The sequence below is a fragment of the Falco punctatus genome, assembly GCF_963210335.1.
Source record: "Falco punctatus genome assembly, chromosome: 11".
NCBI classification, from domain to species: Eukaryota; Metazoa; Chordata; class Aves; order Falconiformes; family Falconidae; genus Falco; species Falco punctatus.
In genome coordinates, this window is record NC_137591.1 from 33536031 (window position 1) to 33555937 (window position 19907).

Sequence of the window (19907 nt, forward strand, 5' to 3'; positions counted from 1 at the left end):
GCATTCACAATTAGAGGTGAACCTAATACACATTCTTACTCTTTTACAAACCTTCAGATCTGAGGATAATTTAGAACGTGATAGAACCCAGAGGGCTACAAAGGTGATTAGGGGACTGGAACATCTCCCTTAGGAGGAAAGGCTGAGAGAGCTGGGACTGCTTAAACTGGAGAAGGGAAAACTGACAGGGGATCTTATCAACGTATACAAATATCTTAAGAGCAAATGTCAAGGTGATGGGGCCAGGATTTTTTCAGCAGTGCCCAGAGGCAGGACAAGGGCCAAGGGGCACAAACTGAAACACAGAAGGTTCCATCTGAATATTAGGAAGAACTTTGCCTCAGGGGTGACAGAGCCCTGGCACAGGCTGCCCAGGGAGGGGCAGCCTCCTTCTCTGGAGACATTCAAACCCCACCTGGACATGATTCTGTGCAACCTACTCTAGGAAAACCTGCTTTAGCAGGGGTTGGGCTAGATGATCTCCAGAGGTCCCTTCCAACCCCAACCATTCTGTCATTCTGAAACTTTCAGTTCCCTGGCTCAATCCTCAGTATTCATAGTCCTCTTATTAAGATCACTGCAGGGTTTTATGAGTTGAAAATGTGTTCGTCTAAAAATGAATGGCTGAGAAAAAGTTGACATGGATGATGATGATTGAAAAGTACTAATTTAACACCTTCCATTTAGCTCAAGTGCCAGCTACCTGGAGATATATATCTTAATAAGAAGTAAGGTGCAATATGTAAGATATAAGACACAGAAATGATAGATACAGGTATTTTAAGTATGAGAACCATATATCTTCTATCAGTTATAATTTGCAAATTATGTAATTCTCAAATGTTAGATGGAGGTACACTATGTAAGGCTGTGGCACATTGTGTTCAAACAGTCTGTCATGCTGTAGAAATGTTTATAATCTTTGTAAGCACAATGCGAAAGACCACAGATGTCTTTATTACTGGTTGTAGCATTGATCTTTTCAACATATGGATATTTTTATTTATAACAACATAGAAACTAAAAAGGAAATATGTTTTACATTACAGATGGGCTTTACAGTCACAGTACACAAATGTATGTATCACATAAGTGGTTAAAACATAGTACCACTGATGTCAGGGGAGGTAACAGCTGAGCTCTTCCCAGATTTTTATTTAGCTCTTGTCGGGCTACAGCTATTCCAAGTAAAACTTCTCTACCCATTCTCATAATAGTTAAAACCAATGAAAATCCACTGCTTCACCACACACACAGTTCAACTAGTTGAAAAGTGTTCAGGCATGTCCCACCTTTTAGATTCTCTGAGCTTTTATCAGTCTGGAAGATAAAAAGCATGTCTTGTCAGGGAGTTCTGCATGGGCTATGGAGTTATTTCACGTGATTCACCCTTCACTTTGCTCAGACACACATGTCCCCATTGAACTGTAATATATTACAGTAAATAGTAGCCATCCTGTGCTATCTGTAGGTTGTATGTGATTTGACAGCAAGATTTAAGGAATGGGTATTTTCCAACCTAAATAATTCTATTACTCTGATTCTGTGACTGAGATGAAGTTTTCTGGCAAAGTGACCTGCTGGTGAATTATACCTTGATTTAGTAAACACAGACAACCCCAGGTCTTTGTTCTCTGTATTGAAGTCAGATCGTGTATTTCCTGATTTTAAAACTATTTGTGGAAAACTAATTATTTATTACCAATTAAAATCAGAGTTGGATAGTACAAAACCAAACCAAACCAAGAACTTCCACCCCCCTCCATCCTTCCTTTCTTCTCAGGCTCAACTTCACTCTTTCATTGCCAGTTGCTATACCTCCTGCCTGCTGGAGTGGTGAAGGAGGACTGGGGACGTTGCAGTTATTCCATAACAGTTCCATTCTGTAGGTCTTTCCTCCTCCTTCTTTTCCCCTGCTTCAGCATGAGTTCTCTGGGCTGCAGTCCGTCAGGGTAAACCCGTTCTGGTGTGGGGTCCTGCAGGGCTGCAGGGTGGCTGTCTGCCCCACTGTGATCCACGTGGGCTGCAGGGGACGCTGCCCGGAGCCCTCCTCCCCCTTCTTCTCTGGCCTGGGTGTCACAGGTCCATTTATCACACTCTGTTCCTCACTCTGTTTATTTTCAAAATACTAACATGGTAGTATTTCACTAACAAATTTAATAGTTGTTCTGTGTGGTGCAGATTAGATGCTCCATTGTTATAATAATTAATTCTATTGAAGTTCCTGTCCTAATTAGCACAAAGTAGATATGAACTAAGACAAAAATGCTGAATATGTTTTTATGTTGAATGAAGAGTTTACTCTTCTCCAAAACCAGTATCTTCTTCTCAAGGAGGCAAGAACATTCTAGCGTGTAAAATTTTTTGAATATAATAATTAATTTTCAGCCTAGATAGAAATAGGTTTTTGATTAGTTGTGAGCTTCCAAGTAAAAAACCACACAGTAATCAGAGAGATATATTAGCATAAATTACATATACTTAGCATAATAACAAAAACAACAAGCATTTGAACCTCAGAATCAGGCTTAAAGAGCATGAGACTGCATCGTAAATTTGAGGACTTGGACTTGTTTAGTGTATTGGGTTTGATCTTTCATACCAGGGCATTTCAGCCACAGATTTTAGAGCAAGAACTGAGAAGAATTTTGTCTGTTACAGAAACAGGAAACATTATATATCAGAAACTTTAACAGCTTTGGCAGCTTGAAATACTTCAGAATTTTCTTTTAGCTTGAGCCTGGTATGGGACATGCCATCTGGAAGGCTATGGCCCACTGTATTCTTCTTATATTCCCAATTATTTTTAGACAAGTTTGAGGACTAGAAACTTGTGTGTGTGCATAGTGAAGACTCATTTAATGACAGCTTTCCAAGACCTGGACTTTAAAACATAAATTAGATATCATCAGCAGGCTTACATTAAAATCCCTGAGTTGGCAAAACACCAATATTTCCTAAATGAGTCAGATCAGTCTGCCTGCTAACAGGGACACTATACATTTTCTAGAGGGAAATACGTTTAAAAAAAAAAAAAAAAAAAAGCTAATAAAAATGGTGATTTATTTTATTTGTATGATCCATTTGGAAAAATGTTAATTCATTCCCTTAAATAAACAGCAAGTAAAACTCACCCTCCCTCAAGCCGCAAATTAGCCAAAGCATTCATAGATCACTCTTGATTGCTCTTGGTAGTAGACTTTTTCTGTGGAGTCCATTTCATCCAGTGTGCAAAGTGCAGCTCCTTACTCTCAGCTTAATGCATTTAATAAAACTTAATGAACATTTGTAAACTTAATGAAGCACTCTGGAAATGAAAACAAAGGCAAGCCAATGTCCTTCTAAATGGAAACTAGACCATCATACTAGTACCATTGGATTATCTGAAATTGTGTTAAGCTTTTAATGTGTCCTTTGGGGTTAATAGGGTAGACCAGAGTATCCTGAAAATCCTGTTACAGTAAATAATTTATTTGGTTTTTATTAGTATCTCTGAAAGCTTCAGACAGATATAGGTATTTACATTGCACTGCGTATTCATAGTGATTTTCTAGGCAAGTAGGAAACATAACACTGCAATAAGGTATTGACAATGGTAGTAACGAGTCACAAACTTTGTACTGAGCTTGCAAAACCTTAGTACTGAGCTTTATCAGGCTTTCTCTGAACTTTTATTGAGTTGGCAGTAACCTTGATTTTACTCAGTTTCACAGTAACATTTTTATGTTCCCCCTAACAGCTAGGTGGTTATCGCTAATTCCGTTTGCTTATCTTTCAATGGTACAGTCAGGGGGTTTATATAAACAGTATTAAGAAGTAGGTTTTTGGTGTAGCAGAACACAACTTGAACATAATGATATGATGTGGAGAACTGCAGGCTCAGTATGATAGTTGAAGCCTTGAGACACAGTGACACAGGTTATAGGGTAGAGAAAGCCAGCACAGGATAAGAGATAGGTTGGCACTAGAAAATTCACCTACAGTCAATTAAAATAATAAAAAAAAATGAAGACCTGGAGTCTGACAAAATTATTTTAGAAGTTACAAAGAGAACAAGACACAAACATCTAACCTATGCAAAATGCACCATATGCAATGGATTCACATGTAGTATGAACTTTCACACCAGTGAAGGAAGAGTAAGGTGTATAAACTTGTTAGAAAACATGTGAAAATACCAATCATGTCCTGGGGGTGGCTGCATGGTGGAAAATCTCACCCTATTCCTCCCAGAAAAGGAATTGGGAAGTTAGTAACTTGCTGTACCTCTCTCCACATACATTTGCCTGAAGCCAAATAATACATTTAGCTATTGTTGTTGTTGTTCCTGTTATTATTTTCTGTGTAGTAGTATTCTACTCTGGTTTTATTCTAATAATTTGATCTTAACTAATATTAGTTCTCTGATTATTCTGTTAAGGTTTTAAATATGCTGACAACAAATCCCTTGCTTTACATATAATGTGTGTTTTGCTGTTTTGCTGTTGTTTATAACAAGATTTTGAATATTAACAGAAGCAACTAATAATTAGTTATAGGCTGCTTTTTCTTTGCCCTTTCCTGTTATGTCTGAGCGATTAAGTACTTTGTCTGGAGAAGTCATGATTTTAGCAATTTTTTTATTTTTTTATTTTTTTTTTTTTTTTTTTTATGGAAGGAGTAAGAAGATAAATTTCTGTCTTCGAGTTTGTGTGTGTGTCTTTTTAACAGCCAGGCGTAGGTATGTGCATCAAGATGTAGTGCTGATTCTTCAGAAGACATTCAAATTGATGTGGTTTAGAGCATAAATTAGTAAGGTTTTCTACTATCTTGGATTCCTTGGGAAGGCTCCACTGACCCAGATGAGTTTGTATAAAAGTTCTGTAATGCACTTCACTGGGTCAAAGGAACACTTTTGATGGACTTACAGACTTTGTATCACAAGGTTTTGAAAGTCAGTGGAATAAGGTGTCTGTAAAAGCAGAAGTTAAAAATTACCTTCTAATTATGAGGCTGAATTTCTGCTCTCTTTCTAGGTATAGGTGGGAGGGAGATCACCCATCATTATCATAAAGGGATTTCAGATTCGTATCTTTATCCAAGCTGTGGATTGGGCAGATCTTAAAATATCAGATACTGTCAAATGAATCTGTAGCTATTTTGATGGACTGGTGCACACACTTCTGTTGATCTACCTACAGTCCAGGATTGAAACCAGTACTTTATAACCACAAATCATAGATTATGTCTCTTTCCACCATGCCCTAAATTCTTGATAAAGTATTACATATAGCTTGTGGACTGCAGATTGATTGTTTAGTAAACAGATAGGCAGAACAGAGTGATATTGTTTCAGAAAGCCATCTGATCTTTTTTTATTTCTTAAGCCAAAGTTATGGATTTCATTGGAATACTTGCATTTTGATTTTTGTTTGGGTTTGGGGGTCTTTGGCTTTTAGTATTGTTGAAGAAGGTTTGCATACTAAGTGGCTACTTCAAGTAGCATTCAGCTTTGTGTCCTTATGTTAAGATTTTGAGTATGTAAGTCTTTGACTGCCCACACTTAAGCTTTCATTCAATTCATTCTCTCCAGCCAGCATACTTTGACCAAGATTTAAGGAAAGCTGTCTGTTAAGTGGAGAGCAAAGGCATTATCTGAGGACTTGTAAGTTGCTTGTCATGTGTGCAGTAATAATTTGACAATTTGTCAATTATTTTCTCAGCTAACAGACCACTGTACTTTTTCCCTCAGGTCTGAAATTTTCTTGGAATATGAACATTTCCACAATGTTCACACACTTGCTCTTTCTTCTTGTCCAAAAGCGGAAAGGTCTTTACACATAGCCTTAATGAAGCTGTGGTCTGGGGGAAGATGCCCACCTACAGCAAAAACTGAGTCCTGATTTTAGAAGCTGCTCCTGAGAAGAAAAATTCTTCTGTAATATTTTGTGATTTCCAAAGAAAACATGCCTTTACACAAGAAAAACTGTATTGCTGATCTATCCTTTTTCTTCACATGTATTCTTGTGTCAGTACCTTACAGACAACAGGACTTTTGCAGAAATCTTCCTACAAAACCTTCCAGGTTTTTCTCTGCAGAACTTCCACACTTTCTCACTGTGTTTTACAAATGATTGTTCCTTTGAAATGTGCCTTGTAACTGCATCTAGTGAATCATGGATTTTGAATTAGAAGCTATTCCAGGTTTCTTGGGTTCACAACATGAATGTACTACAGGGATAATTCACGTTGATGCATCACAGGAGAATCCAATACTGACAATACAAGCCAGATAAATTCATAAACTCTATTTCCAGTTTAAAATTAGTTTAAAAATATTTTTTAACATTTCTAATACTGGGCCAGTTCATCTTGTAGTGCAATCAGAAATTCTGTAACGGAAGTGACATGTATTGCTGAATCTGTAAGACTTAACTCCTTTAGCCTTACAGAAACACAGAAAATTCCAGCTTGGGATCACTGAAAGGATGTCTGAAAATCCTTCTTTTGAGACCAAGGCCAGCTTATCCAGGACCCTGCCAAGGCCAGGCTTAATTCCATCACTCTTCTGTCCAATCCATTGCAATATTTATTGTCATGATCAAGATTTTTCTCCTTATAATGTATTTTCCCCTGAAGCATATTGTGTCCATCACCTTTTTTCCTTTCATCCTGCATGTTAGGCAGCATTCCTTCATCTTCTCTTATGCAGTCTTCTATTGAAAGACTGGGATTAAGTCTCCCCCTCAATCCTTTTCCTCTCGAGGCTGAACTCCACTTAGAAACATAGAATTGCTTAGATTCAAAAAGACCTTTGAGATCAAGTCCAACCATTAACCCAGGACCGCCAAATCCATCACTAAAGCATGTCCCTAAGCACTGCAGCTACACATCTTTTAAAGACCTTCAGAGATGGTGATTGTACCACCTCCCTGGGCAGCCTGTTCCAATACTTGGCCACCCTTTCTGTGAAGACATTTTTCCCAATATCCAGTATACACCTCCCCTGGCACAACCTGAGGCCTTTTTCTCTTGTCCTGTTGCTTGTTATCTGGGAGAAGATTCTGATCCCCACCTGCCTACAACCTCCTTCCAAGTAGTTGTAGAGAGCAATAAGGTCCTCCCTGTGTCTTCTCCTCTCCAGACTGAACACCCCCAGTTCCCTCAGCTGCTCCTCACAGAACTTGTGCTCCAGCCCCTTCCCCAGCCTCGTTGCCCTTCCCTGGACACGCTCCAGCCCCTCAGTGTCCCTCCTGCAAAGAGGGGCCCAAAACTGAACACAGGATTCAAAGTGCGGCCTCATCAGTGCTGAGCACAGGGGGACAATCACGTCCCCAGTCCTGTTGGCCACACTGTTTTGGATACAAGCCAGGGTGCTGTTGGCCTTCTTGGCCACCTGGGCACACTGCTGGATCATGTTCAGCCGGTCATCAACCAGCATCCCCAGGTCCTTCTCCTCCAGGCAGCTTTCCAGCCACTCTGCCCCCAGCCTGCAGCACTGCATGGGGTTGTTGTGACCCAAGCACAGGACCTGGCACTTCTCTTTGTTGGAGCTCATACTATCGGCCTCAGCTCGTCAGCCCAGCCTGTCCAGATCCCTGTGCAGGACCTTTCTACACTTTTTTCAACCTTGCCAAGATTTCTACCCCTCTAATCACATTAGAGGCCCACCACTGGACCATCTTCAGTCATTTAATGTCTCTTTTGAACTGGAAAGAATTGGACACAGTATTCCAGTCCTAACATACTAGTAGTCTCTGCTCATTCTCCCTACTGGCTTTGACCTGTTGAGCATGAACTGTTGGCCTAATTGTCTCTTTCTTCCAGCAAAAAAGAAACTAATTCATTCTCTCCACCTTCCATTGCTAGGACCCCATGTCTCTTCTCCACCTGTTTCTTTCCATACAAGGGAAGAGCGGCTGTCTTGATGCTGTGGATACCAAGCTTTGTTTTGTCCTGCTGCCCTGCCCCTGCCTGAGCCTTGCTTTTGACCACCCTGTTCTGCATCCTGAGGTCTCACCTCTTGTCTTTCAGCATCACTGCTAGCACCCTATAGATTTTCTGCTCAACTTCCCATATAGAGAATCATCCACCAACCTCTTCTTGCATCCCTTCATCTGACAGTTCAATGATTGAAGCGACACCTTTCACAGACAGGGTCTGCCCCCATCTCAGTTCCTGGGAGAGCACCAGGTACTTTCTGGACTGCATCACGGGAATGATTAACGACATCTCCACACAGCAGCTCTATCTGGTTTGATGCCCCTGATATATAAGAACAATCCAAGTGTTGCTATAGATGCAGTATCCTGTGTTGTGTCACCACTGTCTGAAATGATCACCGGTTTTTCTACCAGAACACCAGCACAGATCTCACTACCTCAAAGTAGCTCAAACAGCATCCTGGACATTTTGTGTGCCACACTGCCCCATCCCACCCAAACTGACATGCAAACTGCTACATCACTTTTGGCAGCCCCTATTTGCAGCAGTCCAGGTCACTGTGCTCCCTTAGTGCCAATTAAATACTAATTAGGAGGCAGGCACAGGTGCTTTCACCCGCCAGGCAGGTTCTTTCTTGCAAGACTATGAACCCATCAAACAGTTCCCAAGTGAAGTTCAATTACCTGGCAAGTTCCATTGCTGCTTTCTTAGCCAGGGGAAGCTGGTTACAGATGCCATCCACTGCATCTATTTGTTTTTATATGAAGCCTTGCACAGTCATATAGTGTAGCTTTACATTGTGAATTAGTGCTATTTTTTTAATGACAAAGAAGATGTCATTCTTACTCCAGTGATAAACTCCTTAAGCTAAAGGGGTTTCATTCATTGCATTTTGCTTGTTCTCTAGTTGCCTCCTTACTGCTAGCACAAACATTGGAGAAGTAAATATCCAAGACCTGATACTTATTTGAGCATTTTCAAAGTTTTCAGTAACCCTCAAAATTATTTGAGCAGAAGTTTTTGATTATGAAGTGGGACTGTAGCAATATAGCTTGCACATGTGGACACTTCATCCTATACTTTACAAAAACAAGCCTCATTTGTAGTTGTCTAGGCAAGGTTTGAAAAGTGCCTGTTCACAGTTTTATCCTGGTCTAACAGGCTCATTTCATGTCAGTAACTTTATCATCATGCTTCCTGACTTGGATATGCATCACTTGAAGCATGCCTAGTTCAGACTAGTGATTTATAAGGCAGGCTGAGCTCCCTGAGTTTAATTTGATTTAGGGAAATTTCCCAGAACTTACCAGGGGAAACTCAGTTATAAGTCCAAATATCATATTTCATAAGAAGATTTTATATTTTCTCCTAATGTTTTTAAAAATATTTCCTTAAGGCCTGATTCTGCAGAAGTGTTCACATTAAGCTACATCACAACATGCTAAATTGCAATGCATTGACCAAGGAAACTTCCTGCATAATTATGCAGTGGCTAAATGTGGCCCTTAATGGCTTCTCACTGCTTTTCTTTGTTTTGTTGTACTTTTTTTAAATGATTCGGATATTTTTAATCCCTGCCTGCCTGCTTTCCTTCCTTCCTTCCTTCCTTGCTTGCTTCATTCCTTGCTTCCTTGCTTCCTTGCTTCCTTGCTTCCTTCCTTCCTCCCTCCCTCCCTCCCTCCCTCCCCCCCTTCCCCCCTTCCTTCCTTCCTCCCTTCCTTCCTTCCTTCCTTCCTTCCTTCCTTCCTCCCTCCCTTGCTCCCTCCCTCCCTCCCTCCCTCCCTCCCTTCCTCCCTCCCTTCCTTCCTTCCTTCCTTCCTTCCTTCCTTCCTTCCTTCCTCCCTTCCTCCCTTCCTTCCTTCCTTCCTTCCTTCCTTCCTTCCTTCCTCCCTCCCTCCCTCCCTCCCCCCCTTCCCTCCTTCCTTCCTTCCTCCCTTCCTTCCTTCCTTCCTTCCTTCCTCCCTTCCTTCCTTCCTTCCTTCCTTCCTTCCTTCCTCCCTCCCTTGCTCCCTCCCTCCCTCCCTCCCTCCCTCCCTTCCTCCCTTCCTTCCTTCCTTCCTTCCTTCCTTCCTTCCTTCCTTCCTTCCTTCCTTCCTTCCTTCCTTCCCTCCTGTCTCTTAATTATTTTGCAGATTTCTCTAGGGAATGGCCCTAGGTTGAACAGAATGGGTAATAACAGCCTTAGGACTTCTGCCTATTTTTATGCAAAGCTTGATTATTCACGCTGTTCAACACTATACATCTAACCGAGGTTAGGAGACTGGGATCTTTGGATAGCTGCTGGGCAGGTGTAGGCTACTAAGATGTCTGAATTTCCCTTCAGAGCTTCATTGAAAATAGAAGAAGCCTATGCTCCTATCTTAAACCCTTAATTTTAGATGCCTTAAGATTTACTAGACAAATGTCTCCATGTAAGTATGGATGGCTGCAGTGATCTGAAACATGTGTTACCTTATGTATCAGTGTGACGAAGAGCTTGCTTACAAAGCAACTTCAGCTCCTCATGATTCGCTTGTTCCTAGAGAGCTTAGGTGGAAATGACATCTATTAACCTTAAAGTCAAATATCTGGAATTGCAGGGGGATTACTGCTCAGCGTATTTGAGCTCTTATTATATAATAGCTTTTCCCAACCTTACCAAAGACACTAAAAGTTGCCTTTTAAAGAACAAAATAACTAGTCAAGTTCAAGGAATAAGTATGTGTGTGGTGTGTGTATAATCCAGCTATTTTAATAAGTAATCACATAAAACATTTCAAATATATCTGGGATGAACTGAAGTGATAGAAGTAGTCCAATTTATTCTAATAAGATAATATGACAGGGATTACATTGCCTTTCCTGATGAAGGAAAAAAAGTCATCAATATATTCCATTTAACCTAAGCCCTATTAGAAATAACACTGATATTTTAAACTGTTAAAGCTGAGAAATAATACATGAAAATAAATGTTTGGTAATTTTCCATGTCTGTAACTAAGTTCTGGTTGTCTAGAGACTTTTAGTCCAGATAAAACTTCTAATACTTTCCAGTTTCTATTTTGTGTTGACAAGTCAGCATTTTAAAATGCTTAGTAGCTTAGTCCTCTTCTTAACTTTATAGATCCAAATATAAAAAGATAGCTGTGATGCTATCTGATGTCCTGCTGTTAAACAAGAACTTTCATATCTGATGCTTTCAATCTAGTCCCCTCAACAAATACTGATTTTGGTAGTGAAATCTTAAGCATTGGAAAGCAATAGAGGAACTAAATTCACAGAACATCAATGGAACAATACCAGTGTGGTGTGTTGGGTTTTTTTTTTTGTTTGTTTGTTTGTTTTTTTTTTTTTAAAGAATCATTTTCAGATCACTAACACAGTGTAGAATTACTGCTTAATCTATGGCATGTATTTTAACATTTATATGCACCAAAGCAATTTACGTTGTTACTAAATGATGTGATAAATTTGTTACACTGTTAGAATAGAATATGAACTGCTTTCAGCTTCTGCAAACAGAACTGGTTGAATTAATGTTATTATTTGAGCAAGATCTATACATCTTATATCACCTGTCATGTGCTTCTGGAAATTGGCTTAACTACATTTTATTACTTCTAGGGTTTTTCTTTTTGTTTGTTTTGTTTAACAGTAAGGAAGGATTTACTTGGAAAATTTATACTTATATGCGAGACATAGAGTTATTTAAAAATATTTGGTAATCTTATTTACACAACAATAATTTTCTCTCATGGTACAATGCCTTAATTTTGTAGCCAAAGTAAAGTCCTAATAAATAACTGACATACTGAAAAAATGAAGTGGATGTGGGGAGGCTCAATAAAAAGGACACATAAATGAATATCTACACATTTGTAATACTAGTTATCTTTTGTTGTTCTCTTATGCACGTTTAATGCTTAAAGTTTCTTCTCTGCTGAGACAGAGATGTAAGACAAAATTTTGTGTGTTGAAAACTAATTCTGGTCAATTTTCTCAAGTCATGTTCATGCTAAGCGATTGTAGCTCATCTTTGTATTTCTGGTCTGCTGCTGCATTTATCCCTGTTGTATCAAAATGCTCTTAGAGTGAGTTACACAGATGCGATGAGATCCCAAAAGGCCTTCAAAGATTCTTTGTTCTTCCCCCTTCCCCCTCAGAACAATCATAGTTTGATACGCGTACACCTCGGTTTTGATCCTCCTCTTCTCCTTCCACTTTCATGTCAGCTGAGAAATGACAAAAAGCCTGTTTTAAAAAAGAGAAATGTCTTGTAATGTGCTTGAAAGGTGGTCACTCTCCAGATTAGGCACCCTCGGGGGAGTATTGTTTCAGAGCAAAACCATCTCTGCCTCCCAGGTGGTTTTACCCTCTTTTCTATTTGCTGTACGTTGAAGAGAAGATCGTAGGCAGGCATACAACAACCAGTGCATCCGTGTCCAGAGAGCAGACAACCCCACATCAGTTATCGTTGCTAACATTGCATTTGGCTGTATTTCTCTTTCATATATGCATATGTTGTACTAAAACATGCCATAAAATTATGAGGAATATGTGTGTTGACAAGAGGCAGTGATAGTTTTAGATGTGCATTGTCATCCAAGAAATAATCTGTAGGGAAAGAAAAATTTGCACCATTTCTGGGTGGTAAAACTGTTTCCTTAATCCTAATTTGCACCTTAATGTTGTTGATTTGGTGAGGAGAGAAAGAAATTACAACTCCTGCTCCTTGACGCGCCCTCGCTCCCAAAGCAGTGTAGTCTCTGGTGTGGCCACCCTCCCAACTGTGTGACTCTAGAATGTCTCAGAAAGCCATATGCTCCTCTGTCATGTGGGTAAGTGAACATTATATACGCTGTGTCCCAGGGTCATAGGTTGCTTCATAAGTGATATCTGTATGCCGAAGAACATTAGATTACTATGTCACACCTAGAATAGATTTCTTGCTTAGAAGACGAAGCTGGGCGAGTAGACCCAAAGTCAGTCATGCAGCCCTAGAAACTGCCTGTGCTGTAGGTCTCAGTCAGTGGTGTGTGGCAGGAATAACACCATATCAAGGTCTCTCATATCACTGATTTTCATTTAAAAAGGAGCCATGACATGTTTTGTTGCCAAACTCTGACCACACACAAAGTGATCTTGGTCTCTTGAAGTACAACAGAACATAGGGGTTCTCTTCCACTTCTTTAAGAGCCTAGTAAAATGAGATCCTGGTTCCTTCCCTCTCTCCACTTTTCCTGGCTTCCCGTTTGCACTCTTAACTGTCCTGGCAGGAGGCAGGAGCCCCTATTGCCCCATCTAAAGCATGCTCCCGTTCATAAGGGTGGCTGTGCTAGCACAAGTTACAGTTCAGATTCTGTCATCTGCAATAGCTGCTGCATTGTAAAAGACTGATCCTTCACCTTATCACATTTATCTCCACTGTCATAGCTCTATTGCCACGCAGGGCTCATAGTTTAGATGTAGCTCAGTGAGGTAGTGATGTGGGTGTTGAACGCTTTTCTTCCTCAGTGCTCTGCTATGTTTTGCTTTGGACCTGGAGTATGTGCTGTATTTTCAAGTAAATGACCTTTTGACAGTTTTAGCATCCTTCTGCATATCTCTGGCCTCCCTCCTGCTCAAGCTGCCTGGCTGCTTACTCAGCCTGGGAAAAACCGGCTTCTCTTGGCTTTTGCCTCTTTACTGACTTGAAGTATCTGCTGAATAAGCACTTTCTCAATAAATACAGTCGATATGTGTATACTTCTGGAAACAAAGGCTCTTCCTCCAAATATTTGTACAAGTATAACTGTTCTGTGGCAAAGGAAAAAACATCCTGAAATACGACTACACTTCTCCCCTACACCACTAGAACTTGAACATATTTTCTTTTTGCCTGTATCTTTTCAGCAAGAAATGAGAGAAATGAAAGTTTATTCATCTTCATGGTATTTTTGATGTGATTCAATTCAGCCTGTGTATTCCAAATTGTGTCATTCAGAGATTTAGATCACTCTGGCAAACCTAATTCTGGTTTCTAGGCTTTTCCCATCCTTATTACAGTTTGTTCCTGCAATTGAACTAGATATCAGTTTGGCTTCCAGACTTCAGATATGATCTGAATTTTCTTTCCTTGGAAAATACTGTTATAAGAGTTTTATGTCAAGTAACAGTTGCCTTCACTTAAGCAGGAAGGTCACTGTGTTATAATTAATATCTACCTGGTTATTATACCTGTAGTCACTAAAGTTTGTTCTGAATACTATTTTAGGTTGTCATGGTACAGTTCCATATATTACTATAATTTCCTTTGGGGTTTTTTTTCAGTTTATAATGGCAGGTAATAACAGCATTGGTGAATGCAAAGGGAAATGGACAGCAAAAAAACAGTCAGGATCTGGTGTACAGCATACACTAAATATTATCTGCAATGTCCAGATGGAAATGAGTATACATAGATGCAGACACAGTTCCTTCTTCCCCACAATTGCATTCATAACTTATTACAAAATTTTGTTATGGATCAGGTCCTTGACTGCTTTGATTTATTCAGACCTCTCTTTTTTTACACACCCTGAAGTTCTTTTTGCTTTTTGAGAACATAGAAAGATTTTAATTGGAAAAGTATCAAAAGGGAAATACTGTTGGCTCTTGTTTGGAACTCAAGAACCAGATCAATTCTGTGACTTTTTATTTTCACTATTCACTTTTTAAAAAAATATATTTTATCAAATATTTTTCATATTTCTCATTACAGAATCTAGTTTTGGTAAAATAGAAACTCTCACTATTGCAAGATTCTGCAGGTTCCAAAATCTGAAACTAGTTCATGATAAGTAGGTTAAGAAAGTTGTATCACACTTCTAATTTGGCACAAAGTTACAGTAATGACAAGGGTTTTGCACTAGTCCAGTCAAATACACTTAATGTGTGGCGTGGCAATTAAATGATGTCTCACTGAGACCTTTTTCAGCTTCTTCTTATTTTTATATTCTATTTGGGTATAGCAACAAACTTTCCATCTTGGTAGAGAAAAATATTTAAACCAAACCGAAACCAAACCCCAAGCCAAAAAGAGAAAAATAGTCATTGAGGAATTATTTTAGGAAGGAGCATGAGAGGCGAAAAGAAACCCTCAGATAATTTACTGTGACATATTAGTATTTTTACCTAGTGAAGGAATAAAATAAGCAAATTATTTATTTATCATTGCCCCATATTTCTATTGTAACTTTTACTTTCTATGAACAGAAGACGATATTTTGCTTTTTGTTCATTTTATACATCGTAGTCTTGTTTATTTAAAAAGACTACAGAAGGTACTTAGTAGTAAAATCACACTAGTTCTTCTATTTATTCTAGTTTGCAAAGACATAGCAAAGGAAAGACTTGGAGATGAATACGAAAATAGTAAGAATCTTAACTGAGAAGGTCTTACCAATGCAAGAGCAAGCCAAAATTTTGACACATGGAAAAGGGACTGAGATACATTATTTATCAGCAAAAGAAAGCTGTAAGTAGTGAACAGAAGTTCATCTAGAGGTTGATTATAAGTAAAAAATACTAATTTTAGTTCTGGGGGGGATTCCTAATATAGAAGGTCTGAGGAATTTTCTGAATGTGTGATGGTGAAATAGTAATCCTTATAAATATTTGGTGAAATCAGCAAAGACAGGAATCAGTAAAGAACAGAAGATTTTCCTTGGATTTCTGAAGTGTTTCAGGACTTGCATTTTATTTTGCTTACATGTATTTATGAAACATTGCATTTCTTGTGCTGCTGTGGCCTCGCTAGAAACAAAGTTAAGAGTGTACTGTACTTTAAATTCAGACTAGGCTACAATTCAAAATTAAATTGTAATGTAACTAAATTGAAATTAATAAAATGGAAATTAATTGGTATTAATGTAAGTCTACTTGAATTAAAATTTTAAGTGAATTAAACATGAAGGGTTTTTTCTTTCTGTGCTTGCACATAAAATGGTAGTTTTATACATTATTCCTTACCATTTTGAAAAACAGGTTGGCTTTTACACTAATGACACAGATTAAGATTTAATGTAAGGATACGTTACTAAAAGACTTTGTATCAATTTCTTTCATTTTACCCTCTGTTTACTAACAAGGACTTCTGACAGCCCGGCCATTTGTTCTATTCTCTTGCAAGAAGTAGCAAAATCTTTTTGAGTTCCAAGTTCTGCCATCCTAGATGTATTTTTTTCTGCTAGAATGTGTAATATTCCAAAGAACCTCATTCTGATCCAGAGTAATGCACCCTTAATTAATTTCATTAATTGATAATAACATTTATTTGCACTTTTAACTTCATAAACTAGATTTCAATATCTGTAATGCATCTGTAAAAGGGTATATTCTCTGTAAATTAAAAACCTTGCACTGAAAGGATATTATCTGTACCAATGAAAAAAAAATATCACATATTAAACAGTTGCATTGTCAGGGAAATGTTTTAAGTTAATTTGAATCTAATCAGTGTGGTAGTTGAAAACAGATAATTCTAGATTAATATTATAGTGTATGTATTTGGGATGAGGTAATGCATATATGCTTAATTCTTGCTATAAATATGCAAAGTAAAAGATTAGGGAGACTTTCAAAAAGTACTTTGGCTAGAAAAGGTTGTTTCTTTTGTAGCATAAGTAGTATCAGTTGCAAAGACAGCTTCTCACCTGCATCCTATAGTGCTAATGCAGCCTTTTGTTACTGTGCCTCTCCCAGTACCAACCTCCTGTTCATCATACAGCATTCGATGTTACCACTCTGGGAGTCCGTATGTCACGTTAAGCGCCTAGAGAAGGGCATGCCTTAGGAAAATCTCAGACATAGCAAGTAAAGCATCGCTACATTTGTCACTTCAACTCAGCCTGAACATTCAGATCCACATCCTAAGAATAAAATACTCTATAAATTTGACTTTTCTACAGTTTCTGTTAAAATCTCAAGTCATTATCTTCTCTTTAACTACACCTCCTGTGTTCAACACACACAAAAGTGTATGAAGTTTACTACTTTTGTGTAAGAAAAAAGAATCCCACAGCATTTCTTTTTAATAACTGTTCAGCTACAAAATTTTATTGGTATCCTTCTATGTTCCCTCTAGAGGATGTAATGCACAAAAGCATTGCCACGGAACATATAAAATTACAAATGAAATTTATTGTAAAAAGTAGAATGTCTTCTAGACTGGTGTCAGTATTTATTTCATTCATAAACCAAAACTGCAGGTATAATATATTCATTGTCAGCAAGTTCATGTGTGTAAATTGCCATCCAACAGTATTGACTGATATAAGACAGATATTGAAAAGACAATTTAAATTTACTCTTCCAAACATAAACTGTTCCACAAAAGCACTGTAAAAACTCCTTCAAGGTTTTGTGTTGTGCTTCACATTTATGGTTAACTACATAATTTGGTTGTGTCATAATCCACTGTGTTTGGCAATTTGGCATTAAAGGCCTGCAAAGCAGATTGAATCCTCACCACTTCACTGGTAGACAGTTTGAGTCTATGACGAAGCAAGCAAGAGAAGAGGTCTAGACGACGTTGACCAGGTGGAGAGAGTTTATTTACACGATCCCGTATCTCTAACAACTGCAAAAGTGCTGAGTCCTGTGATCCCTGCGTATAGGGGTAGTCGAGCTGCAAAATCAAGTCTCGAATTGCTTCTGGGTCAAAGTGCATGCTGTAGCCAAACACTTGGATGTTATTGATTTTCATGTAGCCCAGATTTCTTGAGGGATCAATAAATTCCAGGGGTTCATAGTAGATGCTCTCATTGCCATTTGGACCATTTGACTTTATTCGACTCCTCAAATAGATGTGTACAGTTTCAAAAAATGTCTTCCACTTGTTGCCCAGAGTCAGCGTCCAGTTATAACACTGAAGGGGTAAGTCCAGTTTAGTCCGCTCCCAGTCTGGGAAATTATTTTCATTCACAGGCATAAACCAGCTCTCAGAGTGGCTGCCCCCAAAAGGGTTGACATAAACAGCAAGAACAGGCTCTAAGGTGCTGTTTTTAGTCAGGCAAATTTGAAGGGAGAGGCCCAGTATCATATGGACCAGGCTAGACTTGTACTTGTTACTCTTAAGAGTAAGGAGCATCCGCTTGCGCCAAGAAGGATCAAACCAGCTGTTGAGGCGCATGTCGTTGCTGATGAAAATGGCGTGGACCTCAATTCTCCGGTCTGTCTTCTGCAATAAATACTTCATTTCCAGGTCCTGAAGATCCGTCTCGAACCCAATGTAGTGCTCTGTTGATTCTGCCACTTCAGGCTTGCAAAGCCCTTGGCTCAGCATGTAGCCAGCATTGCAGCTCCCACAGCGGGTGCGATTGTCAGGAGCACAGCTCAGGCACGCCGAGCCATCTCCAACCGTGCAGGGAAGGAACCCGTGGCAGGCAACCTGGTCATTAGGGCACGTGCATGTGTGAGTCTCTTCAGAAAAGCTTCCCAGGAGGCCGTTTTCATTGCAGTAGAGAAAGGACTGGATGCGGTTGAGCCAATAGTTGGAAGATCTGCAACATTAAAATAATTTTTTAACACAAAGAGAGACCTGCATACAATAAATGCAACCTTATTTTTTTTATCAGAAAGAGAAAAATAAAGCTGTTTTTAGTAGCAGATTAAGGCACTAAAGTCAGATGACAGCATCTGCCGTCAGATAAATACATGTATAAATTGCCTTTTAACAATGCAAAACCACAAAAGAAGTTTCCTTACAAACTCACAGGCACAACAGGAACATTTGGTTCATGTATTTCCTCTTTCTGTATCTCAGGAACCCTGACAAAGATCCACTTTTCTGTAATTGTCTTCAGATTAACACCTTGAAATCCTAAACAGTTGAGATTATTTTTCCTCATACTATTTATTCAGGGAGGTGCTTTGTATTTATCTAAGTGTGTATAACTCTCTACTATCTCTCTATTTCATTATGAAGATTTTTGTAAGCTTACGAGCATTCTTTTTTACTGGTTGTAGCCACTTTGATTTACAGACAGTGAGCCAAAACACTTTTCTGGAATAACAAATAGGACCATGCACCCTACTAAAACAGATTCGGTCTTCATTCTTCAGATGATTTCCAGCACAACAATATCCTTACAGGAAGCCTTGCATGAACATGCTGTGTTTACTTTTCATCTTTGGAGATGAAATTAAAGGATCACTTTAATGTTCTGCTTGTCATCTCATTTTGGTTTCACCAGAAGCAACAGTTAATGTCTTGCATCACACTGGCAAAACAGATACTGAAAGCAGCAGTCTAGACTGATGAGGCACACTCGCTAGAAGAAAGACAATAAGGAAAAATGGAGTTATATGGAAACAGTAAAGAGAAAAATTATCTTCTTTCTTTGTCTGAATTTTTCAGTTCTTATTAAGCCTAGCAATGCACAGTTTAAAGAAGCTGTTTTGGCTGCTGCAGAGTCAGATCTATTGTTGCCACATGAGTGATGATGGTTGTACAGTTTCTTCCCTTTTCATTGCATTTTTTCAAAAAGAAAATGCAAAAGCCTCATTTACTGCTGTCTTACTTTAAGTCATATCTGTATTTGTCTCAAATGTTAAAAATCTTATTTTTTGTTGTTTTTTTCCTGACTACAAAATAAATACTAAAACTGAAAATCTATGGCATCTCAAAATCTAATTATTTAGAAACATGAAAATAAAGATCAGTAAAATTAAATCATTGTATACTCTGGTGACTTTGTTTAATCTTTTTTTTTTTTTTTTTTTTCTTTACCTTCTCTTTTTCTGGTTGGCAGTGGAATCTTCTTGTTTTGAGTTGTTTGGTTTTTTTAAATACATATAGTCTATCAGTATTTTCCAGAAGTATAAGTAAATATAATAACACCTATTAAATGTATTCCTTAATGCCATTCTTCTTTGTGCTTATTTGAAAGTCAGTGTTAAGCATAAATATTTTGGCAAATTTTTCCTTCATTTCCTGAATAAAAATCATAATGTCCATTCAACAAGAAAGGTCAATGTCACAATAT

General features: G+C 38.5%; 1 protein-coding gene across 3 annotated transcripts in view; it reads right to left on the reverse strand.

The window, feature by feature from the left end:
• Positions 1 to 5380: 5380 nt before the first annotated feature.
• BRINP3 (BMP/retinoic acid inducible neural specific 3) overlaps positions 5381 to 19907 on the reverse strand; it is a 220875-nt gene continuing 206348 nt past the window's right edge. For all 3 annotated transcript variants that reach the window (XM_080407509.1, XM_080407510.1, XM_080407511.1), the window contains one exon: positions 5381 to 18422. In XM_080407509.1, the coding sequence (XP_080263635.1) occupies positions 17306 to 18422 (1117 nt within the window). In that variant the 3' untranslated portion in view covers positions 5381 to 17305. The remainder of the gene's footprint in view (positions 18423 to 19907) is intronic.